This window comes from Chiloscyllium plagiosum, unplaced genomic scaffold, assembly GCF_037043375.1.
Source record: "Chiloscyllium plagiosum isolate Xiang-an unplaced genomic scaffold, Cpla_swu_hap1 HiC_scaffold_43, whole genome shotgun sequence".
NCBI lineage: Eukaryota > Metazoa > Chordata > Chondrichthyes > Orectolobiformes > Hemiscylliidae > Chiloscyllium > Chiloscyllium plagiosum.
Window position 1 is genome coordinate 8893104 of NW_028270181.1, and position 20862 is coordinate 8913965.

The 20862-nt window shown below is 44.3% G+C and overlaps 1 protein-coding gene across 1 annotated transcript in view; it reads left to right on the forward strand.

Annotated features, from left to right (window-relative positions):
* Window positions 1-20862, forward strand: part of ret (ret proto-oncogene receptor tyrosine kinase) — a 134496-nt gene that overhangs the window by 105987 nt on the left and 7647 nt on the right. The window contains exons 14-18 of the mRNA XM_087982272.1: window positions 2938-3149; window positions 4851-4973; window positions 6366-6436; window positions 17198-17335; window positions 18136-18235. Of these exons, the coding sequence (XP_087838398.1) occupies window positions 2938-3149; window positions 4851-4973; window positions 6366-6436; window positions 17198-17335; window positions 18136-18235 (644 nt within the window). The remainder of the gene's footprint in view (window positions 1-2937; window positions 3150-4850; window positions 4974-6365; window positions 6437-17197; window positions 17336-18135; window positions 18236-20862) is intronic.

The window sequence follows — 20862 nt, forward strand, 5'->3', positions numbered from 1 at the left end:
CATTAAAAAACAGCTCAAATTGAGTTATGGTATCTGTGTAGTGGGGGCACCCAGATTTGAACTGGGACCACTCAATCTGCCGTCAGATGCTCAGTCACTGAGGTTTAATTAGGTGAACACTTCATGGTAAATCCCTCACTCAGTCTGCAAGCATAACCTTGACCTTCTAGTCTCTTGCCATTTCAATGCACTATCTTACTCACACTCAGATTTCTGTTCTGGGCATCCTGCAGTCTTTTAATGAAGCCCAATGCTATCTCGAGGATCAGCACCTCATCTTCCAATTAGTTACATTATGGTCTTCAAGACTCAACATTGAGTTCCATAGCTTCAGATTTTTAAATTTGCCCTTTTTTTTCTCCAGTGTCTATAATTTGTTTTTATGCTTTTGCTTTCAATCAGAACTGACCCTCATTCATGTATTAACACCCCAACTGGGCCAATTCTTTGTCTCTTCTCTAAAACTACTCCCTTTGCCTTTGCTCCATGGCATCTTTGATCTGTAATCCCTGACCCACTGAACTTTCCCTGACCTTCCTTGTGCTTCCACTTGCCTTTCTCAACAGTATAAAGCCCATCATTTTTCCACTTCTCTTCAGTTCTGAGGAAGAGTCACAACAGACTCCTAGTTACAATTCTGCTTCTCTCTCCACAGTTGCTACCAGACCTGCTGAGTTTCTCGAGAACTTCCTTTTTATTTCAGAACCAGGATTGCCCGTATCAATGGTTTATACAAGTGTGACGAGTGGAATTGCCTATGCTTTGGGGCAATTCTGGACCATCCCCTAAATTTAAATGAATTCTTACTCTGTGATGTACTTTATAAGGCAGTTGGCCTGCAAGCTTTGGAATAGTCCCACCCACTGAGATTTATAATTGACTGTCAGTTTGTCAGTTCATTGTTAGTTCTCCAGTCTACATAGACCTCCTACTGTCTCTTAAGAGATAACATTATATTAACACTACATAAGAGATAGTTAAACAGTATTAAGCTAATGTACCCTGTTATCTTACAATTCTGTAATAAAGTCATTGAGACATACAGCACGGAAACAGACCCCTTGGTCCAACATTGACTGAGTTTTTTGAGGAGGTATCCCAGAAGATTGATGAGGGCAGAGCAGTGGACATTGTTTACTTGCCTTTGACAAGATTCCGCACTGAAGACTAAAGTTAGATCACATGGGATTCGGGATGAGCTTGCCAATTGAATACAAAATTGGCAGGAGACAGATGGTGGTGGAGGGTTGCTTTAAGGACTGGAGGCCTGTAACCAACAGTGCTCCACAGGAATCAGTGCTGGGTCCACTTTCGTTTGTCATTTATATAAATGATTTGGAAGAGAATATATGGTTAGTAAGTTTGCAGATGTCACTAAGATTGGTGTATAATGGACAGTGAAGAAGGACACCTAAGATTATAGAAAGATCTTGATCAACTGGGTGAATGGGCTGAGGAAAGTTGTTCTTGTTACTCACGCATGGATCTCTGTTACTGAAAACTTAATCCTTCATTAGTTAATATGAGTTAGCCCCGAAGACTGGTGTTGCAAGAGACATTGTTGGCAGAAAATCAACGCCAAAGAAGATCCTATTGTAAGGTTGTGTCAGATGTGAGCTGAATTTAGCTGCTAATTTTGCTGTATTTGGATTCAGGTTTCAGATTAAATAGCTTTGTAAGTGTCTGAAGTAGGACACTCAGCATGAGATCCAAAGTAATGTTTTCTGAAGACTGGGGCAGGTACTCAGTCCTGTGCGATGAATCCATTCGGTGTTTGGTGCAAACTGCTAGATCCCAACTGGATTAAATCTTGTGCCATGTTTCAGGGAGAATGCAGTTAATTTAGAATTTATTATAGAAGAAAGTCTCTTTGCCTCAATCTTGTTGTAAGTAGTACAATCCGTAAATCTGAAATAAAAGCAGAAAGTGCTTCAAATGCTCAGCAGGTCTGGTAGCATCATGGGAGAGAGAAGCAGAGTCAATGTTTCACCCTGACAGTGTTGAGGTACCTATCCCATATGAATTGCAGTTGAAGAAGGCAACACCACCACCTTCTCAAAGGTGGTTAGGGACGGGCTATAAACGCTGGCCCAGCCAGTGACCCCTACATAACATGGATGAATAAAAATCCTCACGGTGAAAATGTGGTCTTTCCTGGTGTTTGTGTTTGATATGAACCTACACCCAACACCACTTTAAACCAGTTTATCAGCATAACCTATTTCTTTCTCCCTCACATTTATCAGCTTTTACCTTATACCCATCTAAACTATTCGCCACAGCCACTCCTTGTGGTTATGAGCTTCATATCTGAGCTCTCTCTTGGTCATTTCTCTGGAATTCCTGGATGGATTTAATACTGTCTGTTATTTGTGAACATTAGGAGAAAGTGAGGACTGCAGATGCTGGAGATCAGAGCTGAAACATGTGTTGCTGGAAAAGCGCAACAGGTCAGGCAGCATCCAAGGAGCAGGAGAATCGACGTTCAGGCATAAGCCCTTCTTCCTTATTCCTGAAGAAGGGCTTATGCCCGAAACGTCAATTCTCCTGCTCCTTGTATGCTGCCTGACCTGCTGCGCTTTTCCAGCAACACATTTTTCAGCTCATTTGTGAACATTAGCTTTGCACTCCCTGTTCCACTTTCAAAGCAAAAATATTTTCTCTATATTTGCCCTATCAAATCCGTATGTAAGTTAAAATCCTGTATATGACCCTCTCTCAACGTTCTCTTTTTCCTGGATAGTTTAGCCACAGACCTGTTGGGTCTTTCCGTCCAAACAGTATCAGCTTCTGAGGTGGTTAAATTCAACCCTGCATCCTTTGCTCCTTCGTGACCTGAAACCAAATAATGTTATTGGTAAATGGGGATGTTGTTTTGCATACAGCGTGTAGATTAGGAGAGGCTTCTTGGCAAAACTTTGCATTTTTCTTTGGCAGGCCCTCTGTATCTCATCGTAGAATATGCCAAATATGGATCTCTGAGGAGCTTCCTAAGGGAAAGTCGCAAAGTCGGCCCCAGTTACTTGGGTGAAGGCAATCGAAATTCCAGCTACTTGGATAATCCAGATGAGCGAGCTCTGACCATGGGAGACTTGATATCCTTTGCCTGGCAGATCTCCCGTGGCATGCAGTACCTGGCTGAAATGAAGGTGATCTTTTACTTTTGTAGTGAAGGTGTCGGGTGACTCAAGCTCATGGGGCACTTTGAGGAGATGAGCAGTGGGTTTATACCTTAAATCTTATCTGTCAACCCCTCCATATGAATAGAGGTGGTCGCTGTTACTGAATCCGAACATGCTGGGTTTCAGTTCCACTCCAAACAGTCCTGGAAAGTAATGGTCAGAGCTTTGGCTGTGCATTCTTGAATGACCATCCAGTGACACATGTACATTTGGTGAGTGTAGGCGGTATTGCCATGTTGTATGGGTTGTGTGATAGCCTTGTGTATGACTAACCCAGCCCCACATCAGCCAGTTTATGTTCATCAGCTTATGTTCACAGAATAAGTGTTCAGCATGAATCAGCCTGTGAGACTGTTCTGACACTTTTCCAAGCTGTAAGTGATTTCATCATCTTTTATGGGCCCTCTCATGACTGAAGAGTCCACCGTGAGATTGATGGATGTCCACAGAACCAGGTACTCGTGTTGTCACTGTTGGCACTGGGGGCAAGGTTTCAGTAGCTACCTTTGGACACATTGGATGTGTTGAGCTTTTGTGTCAATGGTTCATAAATATACTGAGGCAATTTCTAAGACTTGCTTACAAACAGACTGGTTAGTGACTGTATTTTCCCAAGACAGGTATCTGCAGTGCAGGAGTTTGTCAGGTTCTTTCTTCGGGTACCTATGTAAAACTTACCTTCGGCCATTTGCCAAGTCAGTTCTCCATTGAAGGGTAAATAAAACAAAATCTGCAGATGCTAGAAAATTGAGATAAGAACAGAGCGTGCTAGAGACACTCAGTAGGTCTGGCAGTATCTGTGGAGAGAGCAACAGAGTTAACATTGACTCCTGTATGAGTCTTCTTTGGAACTAGTTCTTCGGTTCTGAAGAAGAGACATAATGGACTTGAACCAATAACTCTTGTTTCTGCCTCCACAGATGCTTCCAGAACCTGCTGACTTTCTGTAGCTACCTATAGAAGGGTGTCTGGATTTCTGATATTCTGTCATTACATCCGGCCTGGACCTATCTCTTTTCTGTACAACCCTTACCATTCCCTTTGTCTTTTGTGATGCTTGTGCTTGCTTCTCTCCCTTGCCCCTCTAAGCTTCTCCTCACCTTCCCTGCTGTTCCACTTGCACCTCCCATCCTTTTCTACAGAACAAAACCCATTACTTTTCTATCTCTATCTTCAGCTCTGAAATTCAGTCGTATTGGATTTGAGATGTTGATTCTGTTTATCTCCACAGGTGCTGCCAAACCTGCTGAGTTTCTCTAATAGTTTCTGTTTTCGTTACCCATGATTGGGCATTTTATAGTGATCTGTGCAGGAGACATGGCCTGGCCAGCTAAGTTGTACATTTCACCTTGGACAGGCATCACACTGTTCTTCAAAGGAAGAATCAAATGACCTTCTCACTGAGTAAATCAATTCGACCATTGTTTACATAGTTGGCTCAGTCAAGAGTTGCATACACATTTTCAATCTGATGAGAATAGCCAGTGAATAACCTGAATAATAAAGAATTAAGTCTCTCCGTCCACCCAGCAAAGAATGACCATTACATGCTGCACTGCCTCAGGTTGAATGGAGAAGCCAGAGCTCTTAGATATTGTCCCCTCGTGGTTTCATATGGTACATGCATCAATTTAGCAGCCTTCATCATCGTCATGTTTGCTTCCCCAGCTTGTCCATCGTGATCTGGCAGCACGGAATGTTCTAGTCGCTGAGGGACGCAAGATGAAGATTTCTGATTTTGGGCTCTCCAGGGACGTGTATGAGGAGGACTCTTACGTAAAAAGAAGCAAGGTATTGTCTCTTCATTTATCATCCCCGTCATCTGCAAACCTCATCTTAGTACGTTACGTGTAACTTCATTACCCTTGTAGGTGTAACCAGTTTCCTTTATTATTGGCATTTGAATACAGCCAATTCTGTATTCATTATCCATCGCTTTGAGGAGCTCAACTCATGGGGAGATGGTGGTGGCACATGTAATATCACACCTGTCAATGGTTATATTATCCCCTCTTAGTGGGTGCGGTTATATTACCCTCCCCTCAGTGGGTGCGGTTATATTACCGCCCTCAGTGGGTGCGGTTATATTACCCCCCCTCACTGGGTGCGGTTATATTACCGCCCTCAGTGGGTGTGGTTATATTACCCCTCTCAGTGGGTGCGGTTATATTACCCCTCTCAGTGAGTGCAGTTATTTTACCCCCTCTCAGTGGGTGAGATTATATTATCCCCTCTCACTGGGTGAGGTTATATCACCCTCCTTAGTGGTTATATTACCCCCCTTAGTGGGTAGGGTTAAGTTTTCTGTGTTCATTACTAGAAGGCAAATGATGCAGTGTATCATGTGACTCAGGGTTCATCTCTGTTTGCTGTGAAGAAGCTACCAACTCAGATGTACAAGTTCTTGAACCATATAATAGTATGACCGATTTCTCAGATCCTGAATAAACAAACCTATGTATTCTTGTGTTAACTTATCCCTTCTGCATGGTTGATGCTTTGACGTTTTTCTAAAAGGTAATCACAGGGAGTATTAAAGCACTGCAGGGTACTGCCTGCTCCGCTGGTTTCAGGGTGAGGGAGAGCTCAGCAATTCAACCACTTCTGAAGGAATGTTTACATATGTATGGCATGTCCAGTTGTACAGATCATCAAAGTATTTTATGAATAAAGTGTATTTTGAAATAAAAAAAAATTTCTGAAGGCATGAAGGGACCATCCTCTCCAAAGTCACCTTAAGTCAAACAAGGAACTAGCTGACAAGGTGTTTGCTGAAGCAGTTGAATTCTGACAACAGCTTCTGATGCAAGTTCACACATTGCCAGTTGCATTGCATTCGATTTTACCATTCGTCAATGTGGATGTGGACTCCCAGCCTCTGAAGTGCATGCCATATAATGACTACTAGAGCAAACTTACATCCAGAACCTCAACCTGAGCTGCAAACCTTCTCAAAGCTCGCTAACATCACTAGAGCCTGTAGCAGAAATCTGGTGAGTGAATTAGCTGGAAGCTACAAAGACATTTTGTCTTCTTTGAAGCTTCACCTGTGCTGATGAGTGGGAGCTCTCTTTGCCACGCAACAAATTGTCCCTCTCTGTTGGTAGAATAGGCAGCATGGTCGCTGACTCACTCCAAATATCCAATGAGTTATTTCTATCTTTTGCTTTGACCTGTCTTTAGGGTCGGATTCCTGTCAAATGGATGGCGATTGAGTCTTTGTTTGATCACATCTACACCTCGCAAAGTGATGTGTAAGTGTTCCTCGTCTGTATTAGAATCGGGAGCCTAGATTATCTGCCACTGATGTTGAATTTTAACATTATGATTGAACACGTGTAATTGACTGTGTATGCTTACATTATTGATGGGCCAGAGATCAGGATAATTTAGCGACATATCCTTTCAAACCAGTGGCCACTAGCATCTAGAAGGACAGGGGCAGCAGATGGATGGGAACATCACCACCTTTAGGTTTCCCTCTAAGATACTTACACCATCCTGACATGGAGCTGTTATATTATTACACACATCTCAGAAATGCATTACACCTTGAAGTGAGCTAGATGTCAACATGACATGTTCCATATTATTCTGTCCAGTCAGCCAGTCTTTTCGTCACTCAGTCAAACTAACTGTGCATAAAATTTAATATGAATCTAAGTAAGCATGTAACCCAGTCTGCAAATGTAAATCTGAGATATTAAATGAATGTACCTAGTTAGTTGTTTTTAAACTTAAGATTTAACTTCCAGTTTTTATTAAGGACCAAGCTCTCAATATAATATCTGACATGGGCTAACATGTCGAAAACCATGTTAGATCAGTCAGCATGGTGGCTCAGTGGTTAGCACTGCTGCGTCATAGCACTAGGGACCTGGGCTCAATACCATACTCAGGTAACTGTGTGGAGTTTGCACATTGTCCCCGTGTCTGCATGGATTTCCTCCTACAGCCCAAAGATACAGAGTTTAGGTGGATTGGCCATGCTGAATTGCCTATAGTGTCTAGGGATGTGCAGGCTAGATGGGTTAACTATGGTAAATTGGGGGTTGCAGGGATATGGTGGGTTACACTTCAGAGGATCAATGCAGTCTCAATGAGCAGAACAACTTCTTTCTGCACTATAGGGTCTCTATGATCAGGAATCAAATTGGCATTCCTTCACTTCATTGGATCAAATCCTGGAATCCCTTCCCACAGTCCAATGGGTGTACCTACCCCCATACAGACTGTTCAAGAAAGCTGTGCACCACCATCTTTTCATGGACAATCAATGGTCCACAAGCTGAGTCAAATTTTAAAACTGCAGCATTTATAGAGGTAGATTGGCACAGCCAGTACCTGCAACCTTGTGCCTTTACTGAATCCCAGCCCGTCGTGTAAAGGCCAGAGAGCTCTTCATCAAAAAATCGATGCAGGTTTGAAACATTGCAAACCACAAGTTGTTTTTGCTGTACCTCAGGGCCATTGTCTCTGAAAAGCTGATAGACTTTAACGTCAATGATTTGCTATAAAGACTGATTCCAGCATGATTAAATATAGCTTTCTGCCAAAAATAAGAGGAAAATGTTGAGATTGGGAAGGACAGAATAGATAGAGAATCGGAGTGAAGCAAATGGCATTAAAGCACAAAGGGCCAATCAAAATGCAGGGAAAAAGTTTAATTCCAAATGCAGTCAGCACTTTGAAGAGTAATGTCAAGAGATCCTACCAATTGTAATTTCAGGTGTTTAGTCCTTATTTACAATTATTGATAATACACTGTGCATTCTCCTGGACATGAATTCATAAGGAGACAGTGAGGACTGCAGATGCTGGAGACCAGAGTTGAAAAGTGTGGTGCTGGAAAAGCGCAGCAGGCCAGGCAGCATCCGAGGAGGCCTTCCTGAAGAAGGACTTATGCCCGAAATGTCGATTCTCCTGCTCCTCGGATGAATTCATAAGCCACATTTTAATTTTGCCAAAGGGTGTGTGCCGTGCTGCACTCAGTGCTGGCATTAGCTCTTGTGCTCTCAGACCCCATTTCCTTGCATCATTTTCAATTCTTCCTTTTAAAATTGTTATGAAGGTGTAGAAGTGTACTGTACCTTTAAGAAAGTTAAAAGCTGGCAGAACTACCTGACAGCAACAAGATACAATATAACCTTTTGGTCAAGCAGCTAGAGTAGCTGGTTGCCAGGAGACAAAAATAAACTCGAATTGGGCCAATCAGTTTAAATTATACCCCCCAAAAAATTAACAGACTCCAATCAAGTTTGAGTTTAGTATATTGACGATAATAAAAGCCAGTGATACAATCCGATGCTTTAGGGTATAAGACCAGGAAAGCCTGAACAGTTGAGAGAGAACTACCAAAAGACTAACATATGGAGGCTGCTAGTACGAACTCTCTGAGAGGTACCTGTCTGGAGAAGGAGTTTGCACAGAGAGAAAAAATCAACACTGACATGGAGAGCAAATCTACAGAAGAAGATACAAAGGGAAGGTCCGATAGTTGCCTGGTTTTGAAATTTGAATTTTTGGTAAATCTTAACTGGGGGTTTTATTGGACTAGTATTATAGTAGGGAAAGTAAAAGATAGGTTAGAGGAAGGAGTTGTAAATAGTTGTTAGTTAATTATTCGCCGTTATACTTTAAGAAATAAAGTTGTTAATTTTTACTTTTACTTGGCCTCTCGAATTTTCACAGATTACCACATGGGGTAAGTTTTTTCTGTGTTGCTGGCTTAAATTAGAGGATGGGGGTGTTACCCCGTGTTGTAACAGTTTGAGGGCTCGTCCTGGATTTGAACAGTTTGGGCTTTTATCCCTGATTTGAACAGTTTGGGTCTTGGATTTGTGATTTGAACTGGTTTAGACAGATTTGAATAGATCTGGGAGTACAAAAAATCCCAGCAGATTTAAACACTTGCAGGTTGGTGTCCTGGATCTTTAAATAAAGCATAGGTGAGACAATTTGTTTAATTTCAGTGACTTGCGGTTGATTAAAAGTGAGAGAAATGGCTCTTAAAATTGGTAAAGAGCTTCTAGGATTTGAAGATGATTTAGAAGGAAGTTTAGAAGGAAAGAAAAAGGGCATACTTTTAGAATTAGCAAAGAAATTAGGTATGGGTTTAACCAAGGACCAAAGTAAATCTGAAATTGTAAGGGAATTACTCACTTAGGCGTGTTAGAGAAACAGACAAGTGCAGTAGAGGTAGAAGAACTTAAATTACAATTGAGGAAAATTGAGTTAGAAGATAAATGGAGAGAAAGAGAGGAAAAAGAGAGAAGAAAGAGAGAGAGAATGTTCTTAGCTGAACAAAGATAGAGAAGAAAGGAAGAGAGAAGAGAGAGAAAAAGAGACTTGAGAAGCTGCAACTTAGTAAAGTCAAGTTAACAGGATGGAGATTAAAAGAGAAGGCTAGTTAAAATGTTTATGAATTGGTACCAGAAGAGTATACACCGCAGTTCAGAAACATAAAGAAGGAACCAGGTCAGACTTACATTGAGTTCGAAAGAATTAAACATTGTCATTTTGAGAGATGGGTGCATGCTTTAAAAATAAATCGGACCTTTGAGGCTCTATGAGAGATTATTCTGCTGGAATTTAAAAACTCACTTCCAGGGAGGAACAGAGAATTCAGGAAGTGAGAAGGGCAGCAGAATCTCAGTGGTTAGCATTGCTGCCTCACAGCGCCAGAGACCCGGGTTCGATTCCTACCTCAGGCGACTATCTGTGTGGAGTTTGCACATTTTCCCCGCGTCTGCGTGGGTTTCCTTCGGGTGCTCCGGTTTCCTCCCACAATCCAAAAGATGCATACGTTAGGTGAATTGGCCATGCTAAATTGCCCATAGTATAAGTTGTTAGTCAGGAGTAAATGTAAGGGAATGGGTCTGGGTGGGTTACTCTTCGGAGGGTCAGTGTGGACTTGTTGGGCTGAAGGGCCTGTTTCCACACTGTAGGGATTCTAATTCAATTAGCAGATGAATACATATTGGTCCATGAGACAATTTTCCGGCCAGAATTTAGTGAGGGATAGAAGTTGGGAGAAGGGGAGATGCTACACCATGAAACCAAGAGTAGGGAGCATTGGTTAGAATTCACCAAAGGATAAAAAAAAAAGCCCAAGAGGATGGAAAAGAGGTGAATAGCCTCAGGTGTTTTCACTGTAATGGAGTGGGACACAGAAAGTTACAGTGTCAGTGGTTTCAGAAGGACACTGGGAAAAGGTGTGGGACACGTAAAGTCACTGTGCTAGTCATTAAAGAAAGGACTGTGGGAAATGATGTAGTAAAAGAAGCTAAGCCAGTGGCCTTACTGAAGGTAGTTGTTGAAACTTTATTGCTGGAACAGCACAGCAGGTCAGGCAGCATCCAGGGAACAGGAGATTCGACGTTTCGGGCACAGGCCCTTCTTCAGGAATGAGCAGAGAGTGTTCAGCAGGAGAAGATAAAAGGTAGGGAGGAGGGACTTGGAGGAGGGGAGTTGGAAATGTGATAGGTGGAAAGAGGTCAAGGTGAGGGTGATAGGTCGGAGTAGGATGGAGGCGGAGAGGTCAAGAAGAAGACTGCAGGTCAGGAAGGCAGTGCCGGGCTGGAGGGATTCGGCTGAGACAAGGTGGGGGGAGGGGGGATGAAGAAACTGGTGAAGTCCAAGTTCATCCCCTGTGGTTGGAGGGTTCCCAGTCGGAAGATAAGACGCTCCTCCTCCGACCGTCGCGTTGTTGTGGTTTGGCGGTGGATGAGTCCAATGACCTGCATATCCTCGGTGGAGTGGGAGGGGGAGTTGAAATGCTGTGCTACAGGGTGGTTGGGTTGGTTCGTCCGGATGGCCCAGAGGTGCTCTCTGAATCATTCCGCAAGTAGGCGGCCTGTCTCCCCAATATAGAGGAGGCCACACCGGCTGCAGCGGATGCAGTAGATGATGTGGGTGGAGGTGCAGGTGAATCTGTGGCGGATATGGAAGTTTCCTTTGGGGCCTTGGAGAGAAGTGAGGGGGGAGGTGTGGGCGCAAGTGTTGCACCTCCTGCGGTTGCAAGGGAAGGTGCCGGGAGTGGAGGTTGGGTCGGTGGGGGGTGTGGATCTGACAAGGGAGTCACGGAGGGAGTGGTCTCTACGGAAAGCTGATAGGGGAGGGGAGGGAAATATATCCTTGGTGCTGGGGTCTGTTTGGAGGTGGCGGAAGTGACGGCGGATGATGCGCTGTACATGGAGATTGGTGGGGTGGTAGGTGAGGACCAGTGGGGTTCTGTCCTGGTGGCGGTTGGAGGGGCGGGGCTCAAGGGCGGAGGAGCGGGAAGTGGAGGAGATGCGGTGGAGGGCACCGTCGACCACGTCGGGGGGGAAATTGCGTTCCTTGAAGAAGGAGGCCATCTGTGTTGTACGTATTTTGAACTGGTCCTCCTGGGAGCAGATGCGGCGGAGACGAAGGAATTGGGAGAATGGGATGGCGTTTTTACAGGGGGCAGGATGGGAGGAGGTGTAGTCCAGGTAGCTGTGGGAGTCGGTTGGTTTGTAGTAGATGTCCGTGTTGATTCGGTCGCCTGAGATAGAAACAGAAAGGTCTAGGAAGGGGAGGGAGGAGTCCGAGACTGTCCAGGTGATTCGGTCGCCTGAGATAGAAACAGAAAGGTCTAGGAAGGGGAGGGAGCCCCGCCCCTTGAGCCCCGCCCCTCCAACCGCCACCAGGACAGAACCCCACTGGTCCTCACCTACCACCCCACCAATCTCCACACCCCCCACCGACCCAACCTCCACTCCCAGCACCTTCCCTTGCAACCGCAGGAGGTGCAACACTTGTGCCCACACCTCCCCCCTCACTTCTCTCCAAGGCCCCAAAGGAAACTTCCATATCCGCCACAGATTCACCTGCACCTCCACCCACATCATCTACTGCATCCGCTGCAGCCGGTGTGGCCTCCTCTATATTGGGGAGACAGGCCGCCTACTTGCGGAGCGATTCAGAGAGCACCTCTGGGCCATCCGGACGAACCAACCCAACCACCCTGTAGCACAGCATTTCAACTCCCCCTCCCACTCCACCGAGGATATGCAGGTCATTGGACTCATCCACCGCCAAACCACAACAACGCGACGGTCGGAGGAGGAGCGTCTTATCTTCCGACTGGGAACCCTCCAACCACAGGGGATGAACTTGGACTTCACCAGTTTCTTCATCCCCCCTCCCCCCACCTTGTCTCAGCCGAATCCCTCCAGCGCGGCACCGCCTTCCTGACCTGCAGTCTTCTTCTTGACCTCTCCGCCTCCATCCTACTCCGACCTATCACCCTCACCTTGACCTCTTTCCACCTATCACATTTCCAACGCCCCTCCTCCAAGTCCCTCCTCCCTACCTTTTATCTTCTCCTGCTGAACACTCTCTGCTCATTCCTGAAGAAGGGCCTGTGCCCGAAACGTCGAATCTCCTGTTCCCTGGATGCTGCCTGACCTGCTGTGCTGTTCCAGCAATAAAGTTTCAACTTTGATCTCCAGCATCTGCAGACCTCACTTTCGCCTTACTGAAGGTAGTAAAGGAGACCCCACGAAGATCTAAGGAGCTGCAGGAGAGTGCACAGCCTAGGTAGGGGCTGGGTATGGAGTTAGTATCTGATCTCTACAAAGAATTCACCTCTGTGGGTAACGTTTACTCAGAAAGCACAGGGGAAGAATGATCAGAAGTTATAATTTTGAGAGATACAGGATCTAACCAGTTGCTGATAGTAAGGGATGAGCGAATATACACTCTTTCTGATCTGTTACCCGAGAATGTGGTAATTTGTGGAATAAATGGACAGAAGTTTAGTGTTCCCTTATGTAAGATCAGGTTGGAGTGCCAACCTAAGACTGGAGGAGTTACAATAGGAGTGATTGACAGCTTGTCAGTTCCAGGAATTCAGTTTGATCTTGGAAATGATTTAGCAGGATCCAAGGTGGGAGTGACACCCCTTGTGGAGAAGCCCAAGGGAGACTAAGAAACTGAGGAGTTAAAACAGAAATATCCTGGTACTTTCCCAGACTGTGTGGTAACCAGATCCCACTACCATACGTCACAGCACGAAGTGAAAAGTAAAGAGAAAGATGAAGGAGTTGAGGTTCAGTTAGTGGATACCCTGTTTGATGTAATGGTGCAGAAAAACCTGAACAGGCAGATGGTCAGACAGAAATGTTAAATCCTGGAAGGTGATGTGTCTACCAGATTTCTGGAGGCAATTCCATTATGGAGTATCAAGGCACAATGGGTAGTAGAGGAGTTAGTAGCTTTCTTTACACGGTATGGGCTATCCAGAGAGATTCAGTCGGACCAAGGGTCAGATTTTACTGCTCGGCTATTTAAGGAGGTTATGGATAGCTTAGGCATACAGCACTTTAAATCCAGTGCATATCATCCTGAATCCCAGGGAGCTTTAGAAAGGTGGCATCAGACCTTAAGGACCATGAATGATTGGGACAAAACTATCCCATTCGTATTGTTTGCCATTAGAAATGCCCGAAACGAACCTACTAAGTTCAGTCCCTTTGAATTAATATTCGGACATGAAGTGAGAGATCCTTTGAAATTAATTAAAGAAAAATTGGCAGGACTAAAGTCGGAGATCTCACACTTAGATTATGTATCAGAGGTGAGGGAGAGATTGAATTGGGTATGTGAGTTAGCTAAACCGCATCTAAAGAGGGAGCAGCATAGATGGCAGATAAAAGCTCTAAGACTCTGTCATTTTCCGGAGGGGATAACGTGTTAGTACTGTTACCAGTGATAGGAGATCCCTTCAAAGCCAGGTTTAGTGGTCCCTATCAAATTGAGGAAAAGTAACTATCTAGTAAAAATGCCAGATGGAAAAAATTGGTTGTCACGTGAACATGTTGAAACTGTATTATACTAGAGAGAAAGAACTGGAGAAACAGGTGTTAGTTACTGCCCTGCAAAGTGAAGAATCAAATTCAAATGATGTGGATTTTGATGTATCCTTCAAAATAGATTGAAACATGAAGATGTCCTTGAGGAGTGGGATAGGTTAGTAAGCTATCTGTCTCAGGAGCATAGAATACAGTTGTAAGATTTGTTACTGCGGTATGAGGAAAAATGTAAGAATCAGATAGGGAAGACTAATGCTATTGTACATGAAGTAGACATAGGGCATACTGCTCTGATAAGACAACACCCCTATCGGCTTAATCCTGTCAAAGCCAGACAGATCCAGATGGAAGTGGAGGTCATGCTCGAAGAGGGTATCATTGAACCAAGCCAATGCGAGTAGGGTTCGCCGTTTGTCTTAGTTCCCAAACCGATGGGACTCAACAATTCTGTGTGGATTATTGGAAGGTCAATGCTGTTACAAAATTGGACTCATATCTAATTCCTAGATTGGAGTACTGTACTGAGAAAGTCACATTCTCCAATTGGGACATCAGTTACATCGTGGGCGGCACGGTGGCACAGTGGTTAGCACTGCTGCCTCACAGCGCCAGAGACCCGGGTTCAATTCCCGCCTCAGGTGACTGACTGTGTGGAGCTTGCACATTCTCCCCGTGTCTGCGTGGGTTTCCTCTGGGTGCTCCGGTTTCCTCCCACAGTCCAAAGATGTGCAGGTTAGGTGAATTGGCCATGCTAAATTGCCCGTAGTGTTAGGTAAGGGGTAAATGTAGGGGAATGGGTGGGTTGCGCTTCGGTGGGTCGGTGTGGACATGTTGGGCCAAAGGGCCTGTTTCCACACTGTAATTTAATCTAATCTAATCTAATCACCAGTTACATCGTCAAGTTGGACTTAATGCATGGTTACCCGGCAAGTACCTTTATCAGGGACAGCAAAATAAATTCCTGCGTTTATAATCCCAAATGGGCTATATCAATTTAAAGTGATGCCCTTTGAAATGAAGAACTCACCCACCACATTCCAACTAATGAACAGAGTTGTGGCTGGGTTAACAAACCATGCAGTCTGTTTGGATGATGTAGTGATCTTTAGTAAGTCCTGGAAAGATGGTAAATTGGCAGTGCTCTTTAAATGACTACAAGAAGCAAAACTGGTGATAAACCTAAACAAAACTAAATTCACGAAAGCAGAGGTGACGTTCTTAGGACATAACATTGCCCATGGAACGCAAAGACGAAGGCCATCGAGGAATTTCCACGACCAACCTCGAAGAAAGAGGTGCTTTGATTCTTTGGACTAAGTGGATTCTATCAGAAGCTTGTTCCAAATTTCAGCAGTGTAGTGGCACCGTTAACCGATTTGCTGAGGAAGAACACAAAGTTTCAGTGGACAGAACAATGTCAGGAGGCATTTGACCATTTGAAAGCCATATTAACCACCAAACCAGTTTTAGCTATACCACACTTTTCAAACCCTTTTAAAGTTGCCTTCGATGCTCGTGACATTGGAATTGGAGCTGTACTCTTACAGGAAGATGAGGATGGGATGGCACTGTCAGTTGGCTACTTTTCGAATAAGATTAACATCCACCAGAGGAAATATTCCATGATTGAAAAATAAATTGAGTTTGGTACTGGCCTTACAACATTTTAATGTGTATGTCACGAACGTTATGTGTCGGAGACGGTTATGTATGCGGATCACAATCCTCTTAGAATGCCTTAAAGACAATAATATGAGACTATTTCGTTGGAGTCTTATGTTACAGATGTTTAATTTTAAAATCGTGCATATTGTGGGTCATAAGAATGTGATCACAGATGCGTTATCGCGGATTTAATTGATAAAGTTCAGATGAGATTTGTATTTATTTAATGGTTCTGTTCGCCGATCTTATATATAAACCACTATAAATGCCGGAGGAAACATCACAGAAGCGCTTCACAGGAGGCTCCCAAGCACTGAGGATGTCACCTAGACAGGGGACGAAACGTCTGCAACACAAATTCCCAGCTCGGTGAACAGAACCATAACAACGAGCACCCGAGCTACAAATCTTCTCACAAACTTTGAATTTATTTAATGTTTTATATATACTCACAGGTATATGGGAAGAAGTTAAGGTGAACTAATATTAAAGTTATCAATGTGTTAGGGCAATGCGTTTAAAGAATAGAAAACAATTAAAGCCATCTTTTCATTATGGTGGTTCATTTTTTCTTAAGGCGGGAGGTGTTATGAAGGCGTAGAGGTGTACTGTACTTTTAAGAATGTTCAAAGCTAGCAGAACTACCTGACAGCACCAAGTGTTCTGAACAAGATACAATATAACCTTTTGGTGCAGCACTTAGAGTAACTGGTTGCCAGGAGACAAAAACAAATTTGAATTGGGCCAATCAGTTTAAATTACACCCCAAAAAAATACCAGACTCCAATCAAGTTTGAGTTTAGTATATTGGCAATATTAAAAGCCAATGACACAATGCAATGCTTTGGGGTATAAGATCGGGAAATCTGAACAGCTGAGAGAGAACTACCAAAAGACCAACATATGTAGGCTGTTAGTAAGAACTCTCTTGAGAGGTACTTGTCTAGAGACGGAGTTTGCACAGAGGAAAAAACATCGATACTGACCTGGAGAGCAAATCTACAGAGCAAGATACAAAGGGAAGATTTGATAGCTACCTGGTTTTGAAACTTGAATTTTTGGTAATCTTAATCGGAGAGTTTTATCGGACTAGTGTTATAGAAGGGAAAGTAAAAGATAGGCTAGAGGAAGGAGTTGTAAATAGTTGTTAGTTAATTATTCTCTGTTATACTTTAAGAAATAAAGTTGTTAATTTTTACTTTAAATAGTTCTTGGCCTCTCGAATTTTCACAGATTACCGCACGGGGTAAATCTTTACTGTGTTGCTGGTTTAAATTAGAGAGTGGGGGTGGGGTTTACCCCGTGTCATAACAAAATGGTTGTTCAGGTCCCTATCACCATGACAACACCCATGTGAACTAGAACTATCTGACAAATTCAGCAAGAGATTTCAGACTGTCAAGCTGAATTAGATGCTATCTTAGCCAATGGAGGTATTAGACAATAAATTCTGGAAGGCCACACTTGCGAACGGTGGGTAATGACACCTCATTCCTCTTTTGCTCCATCCAGATGGTCCTTTGGCATTCTCCTTTGGGAAATCGTGACACTGGGTGGAAATCCATACCCTGGAATTGCCCCGGAACGACTCTTCAATCTCCTGAAAACTGGATACCGGATGGAACGGCCAGAAAACTGCAGTGAGGAAATGTACGACAATGAACACTAACACCATGTGGCACTGGCTGCAATTTCTCAATGAGCCTTTCTAATGAAAATCTCCACATGACAGAGTGGGAGTCTGGGTAGGGAGGCACACACAGGCAGGGTGGCTGGTGCAGGTTTAGGAGGTCCACGTTGCATGAGCAGAGCAATGCGGGGTGGGGAGGTGTGTGTGTGTGTGTGTGTGTGTGTGTGGGGCTGGGGAGGTATGTGTGAGGTTGGGGATTTGTGTGAGGTGAAGGATTTTGTGTGGAGGTGGGGGAGGTGTGTGTGAGTTGGGGGAGGTGGTGTGAGGTGGGTGTCCGAGGTAGGAGAATTGTGTCTGGGAGTGGGGAGGTGTGTGAGGTGAGGGAGTTGTGTGTGGAGGTGGGATTTGTGGGGGTGGGGGAGTTGTGTGTGGAGCTAGGGAGTGTGTGATGTGCAGGAGGTAGGGATGGAGTGAGGGGGGTGTGTGTGGAGGCTGTCTGTGTGGGGTGGGGTAGTTGTGTGTGAGGGTGGGAGAGGTCTGTGTGGGGAAGTTGTGCGTGGAGCTGGAGAGGTGTGTGTGGACATGGGGGAGGTGTGTGGGGGGGTGGGTGAGGTGTGTGTGTGTGGGGGTGGGGAAGGTGTCTGTGGGGGTGGAGGAAGTGTGCGTCGGAATTGGGAGTTGTGTGAGAGGTGGGTGATGTGCATGGGTTGAATAATCTGCCTCCCTGCTTTATCAGGTTTGACACTGTTGTCATCTATTATAATTCTCTCCCTTCCTCAGGTTCAGTCAGTGTCATAAATGTGCTGTAATTCTCTCTCAGGTACAACTTGATGCTGCGATGTTGGAAACAGGAGCCAGACAAACGGCCGACTTTCGCAGAAATCAGCAAAGAGCTGGAGAAAATGATGGTGAAGAGCCGGGTAAGTGCAATGTTCTACTGACTGAATCATCCCCAGCAATTCCAATACCAATTTTATCCAACTGAGAGCTCTGGAAAAAGAGCAAAGTCACTGAAACCAGGATGTCAGGTAAAACAATGAGCAAATAAAATCAGGAAGCAATAATTAACCAACACCATAGAACCTTAGCAAAGTTACAGCTTAGAAGGAGGCCTTTTGATCCATCCTGTCTGGGCTGACTCTCTGCTAGAGTCGATAAAGTGTGATGGTGGAAAAGGCACAGCAGGTCAGGCAACATCAGAGGAGCAAGAGAGTCAACATTTCAGGCTTAGCCTTTCATCAGGGCTCATTATTTTCCTGATGAAGAGTTATGCCCAAAACGTCGATCTTGCTCATCAGATGCTGCCTGACCTGTCATGCCTTTTCCAGCGCCACACTTTATCAACTCTCACTTCTTCAGCATCTGCAGTCCTCACTATCTCCTGACTCTCTGCAAGAGTAATCATCTAATGCCACACCCCACTCTATATCCATAGCCCTGCAATTCTTCCTATTCAGATAATTTCCTTTTGGAAGACCTCAATGGAATCAGCCTTGACAACATTCTTGGACAACACACTCCAAATTCTAACCACTTGCTGTGCAGAAAAGTTATTGCCTTGTAGGCATTTCTCTATTTGTCAGTCACCTTAAATCAGTGTCCCTTGGTTCGTGATCCTTCCTGATGAAGGGCTTTTGCCCGAAATGTCGATTTTCCTGCTCCTCCGATGCTGCCTGACCTGCTGTGCTTTTCCAGCACCACTCTAATCTAGACTCTTGATCCTTCTGTCAATGGGAACATTTTTTGTCAGCCCCCTCATGATTTTGAACACCATTATCAATAAGTATTTGTGGCAGTCTTCACTTCAGGAGACTTCACAAGAACATCACAGACATCACAAGAACACTTTACAATTAAGAGATAAGCAGGAGGGAGTAACATAAAGCAGTCACAAAAGAAAGGAACTTAGAACTAAAGATGAACATATAGAGTCATAGAGACGTACAGCATGGAAACAGACCCTTCGGTCCAACTTGTCCATGCCAACCAGATATCCCAACCCAATCTCATCCCACTTGCCAGCACCCGGCCTATATCCCTCCAAAACATTCCTATTCATATACCCATCCAGATGACTTTTAAATGTTGCAATTGTACCAGCCTACACCACTTCCTCTGGCAGCTCATTCCATACAGGTACCACCCTCTGTGTGTAAAAGTTGCCCCTTAGGTCTCTTTTATATTTTTCCCCTCTCACCCTAAACCTATGCCCTCATATCTCTGGATCAGATGGCTTGCTTCATTCTCTTAAAAGATACAGCTGCAGAAACTTTTCTTCTCTTGCTCATGGATGTTGGCATTGTTGGCTGGGCCAGAATTTGTTGCCCGTCCCTAATTGCCAAGAAGACAGTTGGAGTTAACCACATTGCTGTGCGTATAATAAAACAGAAAACTATGGATGTTGGAAATCTGTAACAAAAACAGAATCTGATAGAGAAGCTCAGCAGGTCTGATACCATATGTGGAAAGAGAAAGCAGAAGGAAAATCTTGCGCCCAGTGACCCTTCTTCAGGACTGATAGTAGCTAGTGGCTTATGTGCTGAAGACAGAAAATAGGAGGGAAAGAGTGAGTGGATAGGCAGAGATGGAGGACAATAGTTAGGTAAACAAAGGATTGATAAGGGAAAGCCAGAGAGAAAGAAAAGCTGATCATGGAGACTGTAAGTAGGTGACAATGGGTTGGCTGTGCTAAAAGCAACCCATATCATGGTAGGACCTGGGTGTGGCGGTGTTGGTGGGTAAAGAACATGGAAGATGTTCAGACTCTAAAATCATTGAACTCGAGTCTTGATGGCTGCCGACTCCTCTGAGCAAAAGATGAGATGCTGTTCTTCCAGCTTGCACTGAGCCTCACTGGAGCACTGCAGCAAGCCCGAGACAGTGACATTGGCCAGGGTTTATGGGAGTGTGTTGAAGCTTGAGGTCATTTGTGAGGATAGAATGTAGGTGTTCTGCAAATCATTCGCCCAGTTTCATCTCCCCAGTGTAGAGAAGACTACATTGTGAGCAGCTCATTACAATGGATCTGGAGTTATGTGTAGCCTAGGCTGGGTAAGGATAGCAATTAGCTTTCCAAAAGGACATCGGTGAGTCAAATGGACTTTTCCTGACAATCATTAGAGTCTTAATTCCAGATTTATATAAAAAAAATTGAATTCAAATTCTATTATATGTCATGATGGGTTTCAAACCCAAATCCCCAGAACCTCTGGGTCTCTGGATAAATAAGTCAAGAGTGTGGCGCTGGAAAAGCACAGCCAATCAGGCAGCATCTGAGCAGCAGGAGAATTGACGTTTCAGGCATAAGCCCTTCATCTGCATTTGCAGTCCTCACTTTCTCCTCTCTGGATTAGTAGCCCAATGATAATACCATTAGGCCATCACCACTCCTGAAGACACGTGTAGACCAGATTAGATAAGTTCAGCAGATTTCCTTCTGTGAAGGGTGTTGATCGTTAATTGTGACATTTCAACATCTTTTAGATTCTGGAAAAGTCCCAACAACACTCTCTCGAAGCAGCTCACTTCCAATTTCTCCAGTTGCTGT